The 10,255-nt window shown below is 49.9% G+C and overlaps 1 protein-coding gene across 1 annotated transcript; it reads right to left on the bottom strand.

The window, feature by feature from the left end:
* Nucleotides 1-387: 387 nt before the first annotated feature.
* kcnj14 (potassium inwardly rectifying channel subfamily J member 14) lies at nt 388-8,597 on the bottom strand. The gene is made up of 3 exons (XM_076280093.1): nt 6,420-8,597; nt 2,055-2,372; nt 388-879 (listed from the first exon to the last, which is right to left on the bottom strand). Exons 1-3 carry the CDS (start codon nt 7,539-7,541, stop codon nt 625-627), a joined length of 1,695 nt encoding a protein of 564 aa, XP_076136208.1. The 5' UTR covers nt 7,542-8,597; the 3' UTR covers nt 388-624.
* Nucleotides 8,598-10,255: the final 1,658 nt, after the last annotated feature.

Below are 10,255 nucleotides of genomic sequence, written 5' to 3'. Positions count from 1 at the left end.
CAGTTCTGTCTATTCTCCTCTCCTCTCCTCTTCTCTCTTCTCCTCAGTTCTATCTATTCTCCTCTCCTCTCCTCTTCTCTCCTCTCCTCAGTTCTGTCTATTCTCCTCTCCTCTCCTCTCCTCTCCTCAGTTCTGTCTATTCTGGTCTCCTCTCCTAGTCTTAGTTCTATCTATTCTCCTCTCCTCATCTAGTCTCAGTTCTGTCTATTCTCCTCTCCTCTTCTCTCCTCTCCTCAGTTCTGTCTATTCTCCTCTTCTCTCCTAGTCTCAGTTCTGTCTATTCTCCTCTCCTCTTCTCTCCTCTCCTCAGTTCTGTCTGTTCTCCTCTCCTCATCTAGTCTCAGTACTGTCTATTCTTCTCTCTTTGTTCCTCTCCTCTTTCTTTCCTCTTCTATTCTCTCTGCCATCTCTCCCTCACTACTCCCCCAACTGTTCTCCCCTCATCCCTCATCACCTCTCTTCTTCTCTTCTCCCCATCCTCACTGCACCTCTTCTCTTATCCTTTACTCCTCTCTCTCTCTCTATCTATCTCTCTTCCTCCCATTCTCTCCTCTCCATCTTTCTCTTCCTTTCTGAATCTTGTTCCCACCACCCATCACCTGTGCCCCCGACCCCCCCCCAGGTTCACTGAGCGTGCGGGTGTTCCGAGGCGGCCCGTGAGCCACGTCGTGGTGGGGGTGTGGGGGCGGCCGAGGGCGTGGCGGAGGGGGGCCGCGGCTCGGGGGAGGGGGACGCGGAGGAGAGCTGCAGGGCCACTTCGTTCTCGTAGCAGAAAGACGAGCGCGAGTCCATGATGTGCTGTCTCTCCACCAGGTCCTTAGCACTGCAGGACGGCGTGCTGGGGATCTCGTACGTGCGGTGGAAGTAGGCGTAGTCCACCTGGTGCAGAGATTAGGACCACACGCACACACACATGCACACACACACACACACACACACACACACATACATAAAGTCACATAATGCACACAAACGCAAAACACACAGATACGCACAGATATACATACACAGACACAGACACATGCAGACACACACACAGAGACATTAAAACACAAGGACACAAAGAGGAAGAGTAGCACAGACACAGAAACATAAAGCCAAGGGTTAGCTGAATGTCTTCTCAATGATTGGTCAGAAGGGCAAGGCCACTCATGGTCACTCTTTGTCCTCAGAGCATCCTTTTATTAGCGTCTTTCTGTCCCGGTCCCTTCCCCCCTCTTCTCTTTTGTCCTACTCCACCTCTAATCCATCTCTCCTTGTCCCACACACCCATCACTACCACCCCCCTCTCATGCTCTCTCTCTCACTCTCTCTCACTCTCTCTCACTCTCTCCCCCTCTCTCTCACTCTCACTCTCTCCCCCTCTCTCTCGCTCACGCTCTCTCACACACTTTCTCCCGCTCTCTCACACACTCTCTCCCCCTCTCTCTCACTCTCTCCCCCTCTCTCTCTCACTCTCTCCCCCACTCTCTCGCTCACGCTCTCTCACACACTCTCTCCCCCTCTCTCTCACTCTCTCCCCCTCTCTCTCTCACTCTCTCCCCCACTCTCTCATAAACTCTCTCCCCCTCTCTCTCATACACTCTCTCCCCCTCTCTCTCCCCCATCTTTCTCTCACTGTCTCCCCCTCTCTTTCTCTCTCCCCCTCCCTCTCTCCCCTCTTTCTCAAAAGGGAGGAAACCTCCTCCTTCCCTTCCAAACATCTCTTTTACTGTAATACCCCTCACCCAATCTCTCTTTTACACACAAGCGTGTGTTTAGCTGGTAATACGGGCTGATGTGGTTTTATTGGTGTTTTGATCCTCCTCCCTCACACCTGGTTGTCAGTTGTTCCTCTCTTAGAGTCCAGACTTAATCTCTCTCTTACACACAAGCGTGCACACACACACACACACACACACACACACACACACACACACACACAAACACACACACACACACACACACACACACACACACACACACACACACACACACACACACACACACACACACACACACACACACACACACACACACACACACACACACACACACACACTCCGCCCTCTCACCTGGTAGCAATTCTTCCTCTCGTAGAGCACGGGCTCAAAGCGGTGACCCCAGAGGATCTCGGAGGCCAGGTAGGAGGAGCGGCACTGGGTCGTCATGGCGGTGGCCTCCACCATGCCCTCCAGGATGACCACCACCTCCAAGTCGGAGTCGTTCTCCAGCGTCTGGCGGTCCATCTCGAAGAAAGGGCTCTCCTCGTCGATCTCGTGGACGATGGTGACCGGCGACACCAGGAAGATGCGGTCGGTACCATTGTCGAAACCTACGTTGATGTCCAAGTTCTCCAGGGGGAGGTACTCGCCCTCCGGGGTCACTCGCGGCTACAGGGGAAAGGTCAAAGGTCATCAGGTTCACTGAAGCAGAAAGCAAATCTTCATTTAAGAATTTAAGTCTGATTCGGCTTAGTTCAATTCACTTTGATTCACTACAATCCTCTTGACTTCCAGTCACAGTGTTTCCCATACATTGACTTATTTGTGGTGGCCCACCACAATATCAACATTGACCACCACACAATGATTTTCCAGGTTGTACTACATTGTGCATAAATCTGGTTAGCATCATAACCACGCTGCGCTAATTAAAAACTGTTTATTTCAAGTTAATTCCTCAAACCTACCACCACAAATAGAATACAATTCTGTGGGAAACACTGCACTTCAATGGAATTCAGCTCAGTAGTATATATTTCAATTAAACAACTCAATTAAGATGTACAATATATGTTATTTCTGTTAACACTATTCATTGCCTTGGACTAGCCCCACATTTAAACGTTACAATCTGAATTACATTTGAAGTCTTCTCACACATCAAGTCAGATGCTATACTATGTGGAGATAAGACAATCCTATATGATCCTTAGACAATCATATATGATCCTTTTACCGATAAGACAATCCTATATGATTTTTTTTTACTGACGACTGGCCATTCAGATCAGAACATTTGCACTTCAGACCTTAGCATCTCAGTTTCAGCTCTCCAACCTTCCCCTACAGCATGACCCAGCACTACCTTACATTACCTATGTACGTCATATATCAAGCCCAGCTCATCCTCAACACTGCCAAACCATCAAACGCCAACAGGATTATAATCCCAGATCAAAGCCTGACTCCCAGGTCAACCTCTGGGAGATTACAGAGATTCATTCATCTGATGATCAGGCTGAGACTGCAGCTCGTACCAGGTTGGAGCCCCTGTACCCAATAAAGCCCAGACCAGTGTCAGCACCCACCGAATCATGCCCGGACCAATCAGAGTGAGCACACAATCTGGGCTAGACCAATCAGTGACAGCACACAATCTGGGCTATACCAATCAGTGACAGCACAAAATCAACCAGAGTACACCCAAAGATGGTTGATTACGAAGATACTTCCTGAGAGGCCATTTCCTGTCCCCTGAAATGTATGCAAATAGGGTAGCAGTAGTACACGCCCCGCACGAGGGGGGGCCACTATCCCCCATTTATGCAGTGATCGGACTCCCTTTTTAACATTGAGGTCTATGGCAGAATCCAAGAATTTCCCAGAATTTGTCAAAGCCTTATTTTTCTGAGCAATGGATGCACATTTCGGACACGGTATCATGATCTCTAAACCCTCCTCCCCATTTCAGGAAAATGTTATGACAGTATGACCCTCCAGTTGGGAGAAAATCAACATTAATGAAGGTGTACACCAAGTTTATTTTGTACTCCGGCTTCTGTCTGGCGTGGAACCGAGGCGTTCAAACGTCAGTCATACGTCAGTGACACGCCCCTGTGCAGGCGGGGACTGAACCAGAGCCCGTCTCTGACTGAACTCCACTTTGCCCTCATAGACATGAACTAGGACGACCCATCATGCTACGCATTAATTATCTTTGGTACACCATTGTACTCGCACAGCTTTTCCAAAGAGAAAAAACTACCTTTTACGGGCTACTGAGACTTCTCTACAAGCTACTGAGACTTCTCTACAAGCTACTGAGACTTCTCTACAAGCTACTGAGACTTCTCTACAAACTACTGAGACTTCTCTACAAACTACTGAGACTTCTCTACAAACTACTGAGACTTCTCTACGGGCTACTGAGACTTCTCTACAAGCTACTGAGACTTCTCTACAACCTACTGAGACTTCTCTACAAGCTACTGAGACTTCTCTACAAGCTACTGAGACTTCTCTACAAACTACTGAGACTTCTCTACAAACTACTGAGACTTCTCTACGGGCTACTGAGACTTCTCTACGGGCTACTGAGACTTCTCTACAAGCTACTGAGACTTCTGGGCTACTGAGACTTCTCTACAAACTACTGAGGCTTCTCTACGGGCTACTGAGACTTCTCTACGGGCTACTGAGACTTCTCTCTAGGCTACTGAGAGACTTCTACACAGAATGGTTCGGTGACTCAGCTGAGATGACTAAAGCTTGAGGATTGAAACAATACACTGCAGGATCGTGAATTAATGAAAAGAGTTTGTATAATGCTGACACACAAGTTCAACTGCAACACTGCAAACATACAGTATAGCTACACACACACACACACACACACACACACACACACACACACACACACACACACACACACACACACACACACACACACAGGCAGACTCCTACAGAGGCGCATTAGTAGAGAGTAAACTGCAGAGAGTAAACTGAGACAATGGTTTGGAGTTAGAGAACTGTTTGAATTAATCCCTCCGTAAATCTTATAAACCCCCAGCTAGATCCTGAACAGAACAAGCATTCATTATACTGACTCCACACCACACAGATGTTTCTCTCTAATTCTCTCTCTTTCTCATCCCTTCATCCTTCTATCCTTTGTGTCTCTGTTCACAATCACAATCACCTCATTTTTGTCCCATACACACTCCTTTCTTCAGGCTCCTCCCCCCCCCAACACACACACACACACACACACACACACACACGTTCACAGGCTCTCCCAGACTGCAGTTCACAGTAGTCTGGAGGCGGCTCAAGTTTGGCCCTGATGTGGTGTCTCAGGAAGTCTTAGGATCTCTTTGCTGTGATATATAAGACGTGATTCTCTGATCAAACTCAAATTTGCCTCATTTCAAAGTCCCACTGTGTAGTTATCTCAGAAGTGGATATAGATAGATAGATAGACAGATAGATAATGTAGATAGATAGACAGATAAATAGATAGATAGATAGATAGATAGATAGATACTTTATTGATCCCCAAGGGGAAATTCAAGAGGGTATTATGAGGGTAATATGGTTAAATACCAAACTAAATACAGAACAAATATGCTAACTCCACTCTCATACACATTGTCTTGTCTTTCTCTCTATTTCTCTCTATCTAGAAATGTCTCTTTCTCTAAGAAGCCCCATCACCCTCATCAGCTTGTGTCTCTCACACCTTAAAGGAGTTGTGCATCTGTCTCATTTTGCTCTCTCACTCTCTCATCTTGGGGAGCAGTCCCCCTCTCACTCTCTCATCTTGGGGAGCAGTCCCCCTCTCTCTCACTCTCTCATCTTGGGGAGCTGTTCCTCTCTCTCTCACTCTCTCATCTTGGGGAGCAGTCCCCCTCTCTCTCACTCTCTCATCTTGGGGAGCTGTTCCTCTCTCTCTCACTCTCTCATCTTGGGGAGCTGTTCCTCTCTCTCTCACTCTCTCATCTTGGGGAGCAGTCCCCCTTTCTCTCACTCTCTCTCTCATCTTGGGGAGCTGTTCCTCTCTCTCTCACTCTCTCATCTTGGGGAGCTGTTCCCCTCTCTCTCACTCTCTCATCTTGGGGAGCTGTTCCTCTCTCTCTCCCTACTTCATTCTCTCATCCACACACAGACACCTTGATGATGAGGCTTTAACCTGCCTCGCCCTCTCTCTCTCACCTTGAACACCTGTACCCCATATATGTCTCTGTCTCTCTCTAGCTCACATACACACACACTCACTCTCTTTTTCTCTCCCTCTGGCTGTGTGACTTTCTCTCTCTCTCTCTCTCTTTCTCTCTCTCTCTCACACACTCCCTTTCTGTCCAACCTTGAGAAGCTGTGCACCGACGTGTGCCTCTACCAGGTGGTTTTGACGCAGGTTACCCCTCCCCACACACACACACACACACACACACACAGTCACCTTGGGAAGCTGTGCCCCGATGTGAGCCTCTACTAGGTGGCTCCGGCGCAGATTGCCCCACACTCACACACACACATGCACACACACACACTCACACACACACACACACACACATGCACACACACACACTCACACACACACACACACACACATGCACACACACACACACTCACACACACACACACACATACACACACACACACATGCACACACACACACTCACACACACACACACACATGCACACACACACACTCACCTTGAGCATATGTGCGCGGACGTGTGCCTCTACCAGGTGGCTCCGGCGCAGGTTGCCCACCCTCCACATCATGCAGAGCTTGCCGTCCCTCAGCGCTACCACGGCCGAGGTGGAGAAGATCAGCGTCTCGTTGCGCTTCTTGGGCTTGGCGATCTTAGCCATGACCGCCCCGATGATGAAGGCGTCGATGATGCAGCCCACTATGCACTGCAGCACGACGGCGATCACCGCCAGGGGGCAGGCCTCGGTGACGCTCCGGAAGCCGTAACCGATGGACGTTTGCGTCTCCAGGGACAACAGGAAGGCCGCCATGAAGCTGTTGACCTGCTGGAAGCACGGCTCAACCTCCGGCTGCTCCTCCGGCCCAGAATCCACCTCTCCGGAGCCGCCGGGGCCGAAGTCGATGCCCGAGCCCAGCACCGAGGAGCCCGGAGGAGAGTGGGAGGAAGAGGAGGAGGAGGAGGAGGAGGAGAAGGAGGAGGAAGAGGAGGAGGCCGGCGCCAGGTCTCCGTGTGCGGAGGCGATGAGCCAGAAGGCAAAGCCGAAGAGCAGCCAGGAGAGGAGGAAGGAGAGGGTGAAGATGACGAGCATCCAGCGCCAGCGGACGTCCACACAGGTGGTGAACAGGTCCGTCAGGTAGCGCTGGCCCCGCTCACTCATGTTGACGAAGGTGACGTTGCAGCGCCCGTCCTTGCCCACAAAGCGGTTGCGGGGCCCCTGGCGTTGCCGCCGGCGGTGGGTAGGGAGGGAGGGGGAGGGGGAGGTGGAGGAGGTGCGCGGTGACTCCCCGCCTAGAGCGCCCCCGCTGGGCCACGGGCGGACCGCCCTCCTCAACCCCACCCCTTCCTCTCCTCCGTCGTCATCGTCCTCTTCCTCCCTCCCTTGGCAGCTGCCATCCGGCTCTCCTCCTCCTCCTCCTCCTCCTTCGTTGCCGTGCAACATGAGTGCCTTGCCGTTGCGGGTGGGGGGGGAGGCGTCGGAGAGAGGGGACGATAACCCCGAGCTCCCCCCAGCCCCGGCCGTGTCGTCGGCCACACTCTGGGCCAGCTTCATGATCTCCTCCTCGTCCACAGAGCTGTCCACCACCGCGCTAAAACGCCTCTTCACACGGGCAGCCCCCATGTCTGTGTGTGTGTGTGTGTGTGTGTGTGTGTGTGTGAATTTTATGAGTGTTTCTTATATGTTCCAATACTAAAGTAAAGACGGATCTGTGCCTGTAGAGGACGTGTAACACAAAATAAGAGAAAAAGTCTGCTTCCCTTCCTGAGGAAAATTCTTGAAAAAAAAAGAGGTCATCCAACCAATCAGTTAAGTCCTGATAGATGAATCCCAGAAATCACCCAGTCATCCCAGTCATTGTAAGAAGAAAAAAACTCGGTGTGTTGTTTATTTGAGAAATATCCCCAGAAAGCTGTCACAGCCCAGAGTCTTTATCTGGCCGCTGTCTGAGTCTCAGGCCGAGCATCTTCAGAACCAGTGTTTTTTAATCAGAGTCCCAGCCAAAGCTGCACAGCGGGATCACACACAAATCCAAAATCCTCTGGTACCACCGCCGCCGCCGTGCAATCTGGGACTCGGTCAGGGCCACGGCCAGGTTGTTCAGGTCAGGTACCTGGCAGAATCAGCCGCCCCTGTCTGGGTCAGCCCCAATCTGTCCTGTCTGGACTCAACAGGGTGGGCTGGGAGAGCGAGGTGTGTGTGTGTGTGTGTGTGTGTGTGTGTGTGTGTGTGTGTGTGTGTGTGTGTGTGTGTGTGTGTGTGCGTCAGCTGTATTCTTCAGTCTACTCCTCCGGCCTTGTAACACTCTCCAACTGAACACAAGTTGTAGATTTATCAAACAAACGAAACTCACAGGTACTCCAAGTTTGACAGGTGGGGAAGAGAAAAAAAAAAGGCTCGTCTGTCGTGGTGTGTGGTCACCACCACTACTCCGCTGTGATCTGCGTTTGCCTGCGTTGTCCACTGGATTGGAAGGGAAGCACTGGCACACACACCACAGCCCTACAGGACCCAGAGAGGGGGCTCCAACTCAGCCTCCATTGTGTCTCTGGGCAACGGGAAGCAAACTCTCCACAGGCACGTCCTACTGTCTGAGCTCCTCTCTGATGGATGGGATTTATGATGTATGGGAGTAAAGTGAATGTGTGTGTGTGTGTGTGTGTGTGTGTGTGTGTGTGTGTGTGTAAGGTGGTGGTGGGGAAAATAAAAGGTACTAAAAGGCTAAACTGAAGCTACAACCAGACAGAGGCAAAGAAGAGATAGGGTAAGGGATCAGGCTTGAGCTTTCAGCTATAAGCACAAAGGAAGGCAATCACAATGGGCGTCAACCCCAGGAAAGTAGAGCTTTACACAGTACAGGATGTGACTGCCTGAATATCGACACGGGACGAGGAGAGGGAGGAACAGTTCTTAATCATGCAACAGTTCAGACGACAGCATGCCTGTGCAACTTATCTCTCTGTCCAAGATCCAATAAGCTCCTCTTGCTGTTTGTATGACAACCCAAAAGATAGATGACAAAGACAATCACAGGTAAAGAGCTGAAGAATATTGCTTCAGGAAAAAACTTTCATGAAAAATCAGATCCATGTCTTAGACACACGTTTGCATAATACAAATAAATATCCTGTTATGAAGACGAAGTGTCCAAAATGTCAAAAGTGAAAAACTTACTTATTTGTGCTTTAAAAGTGGGGCTGTGTTCCCACTGCGAATACTCACTCTGTCATCACGAGTTTAAAGTGTCTGAGTGTTGCTGGAGAGGTCCATTCTGAGGAATCAGACAGACAAACTCACTTGCACGACGCAGGCTGACCACGTCCCAGAAAGACCAGCGGCATCCTTTCACAGACCTGCAGGCATGTTGGGTTGTGCGTGTCCTCTCTCTCTCTCTGTCTCTCTTTCTTTCTCTCTCTCTTTCTCTCTCTCTGTCTCTTAAGGACCTGCCTTCCCTGAGTCCTCTCTCTCAGGGAAACCCTTCTCCCGTTCTCCAGAAAACATTGTCAGTCTTTAAAGAGGGATTCATGTGCCTCGCCGGATGAAACATCAGTTAAGTGTGTCAACAGTTCCCAGGGATGCGGGTACTGCTGCCTTGGCGTAAAATTAGCTACCCTACTGAGGAGGAGGTCCACGTGATGAGAGGAGAGGAGAGGCAGCCTGCTGTAGGGCTCAAGCCTCACAAACAGGCAACTAACTCACACACACCTCATACACTTTGTTCAGACATGACAGAAGATTTCAGTCTATGTGTGTGTGTGTGTGTGTGTGTATATGTATGTATGCATGTATATATGTGTTTGTGTGTGTTAAAGGTGCTTTGCTGATACAGTACTTGGAAGCTGACAGACGTTTGATGTAAACACTGTGGATGACCTTGCTGACCCTCCACAGTGAAGTCCTCCAGGTCCTAGTGAAGTCTGATTCCTCTCTACCTCACAGTGCGGGTCTACTCTTTGCTCTCACAGTTCTGTCCCAGATTCTGCTGGCCTGCTCAACCACAACATGTACACTCAAGGCCTGCTAACCTAACACACACACACACACACACACACACACACACACAACCTACTGACAGAACTGCACACTCAGTGGCTGCTGTGTGTGTCCACCTCAGTCAAGTTTAGAGACACCGGGGAACATAGACAGCAGTGATGTAATGGTCACAATAATGTCCTGGGGATATACACATCTATTATAGATGTGGAAGAAATGTACAGTATTCCAAGCCTCTGAGTATTTACCCAGCTAGCTAACGACTGTCCAGGATCAGACTGAGGAAATGACTTGCTAGATATGTGAGATTCAGCTCCCTCTATTAATGTTCAAATTAAGATTCA

Source organism: Alosa pseudoharengus, unplaced genomic scaffold (genome assembly GCF_046254945.1).
Source record: "Alosa pseudoharengus isolate Yale_2024_CS ecotype anadromous, Long Island Sound unplaced genomic scaffold, YU_APseudo_1.1 YU_APseudo_1.1_scf_12, whole genome shotgun sequence".
Lineage (NCBI taxonomy): Eukaryota > Metazoa > Chordata > Actinopteri > Clupeiformes > Clupeidae > Alosa > Alosa pseudoharengus.
The sequence above is the reverse complement of the archived record's forward strand: the minus strand, read 5'-3'. Positions and strand labels throughout refer to the sequence as shown.

Excerpts from the sequence above, each read along its gene's own strand:
- kcnj14 (XM_076280093.1), bottom strand. The coding sequence starts at position 7,541 with ATGGGGGCTGCCCGTGTGAAGAGGCGTTTTAGCGCGGTGGTGGACAGC. Across the intron at positions 2,373-6,419 it reads TCCGCGCACATATGCTCAAG|CCGCGAGTGACCCCGGAGGG; the intron begins GTGAGTGTGTGT and ends TTTCCCCTGTAG. Across the intron at positions 880-2,054 it reads AGAGGAAGAATTGCTACCAG|GTGGACTACGCCTACTTCCA; the intron begins GTGAGAGGGCGG and ends TCTCTGCACCAG.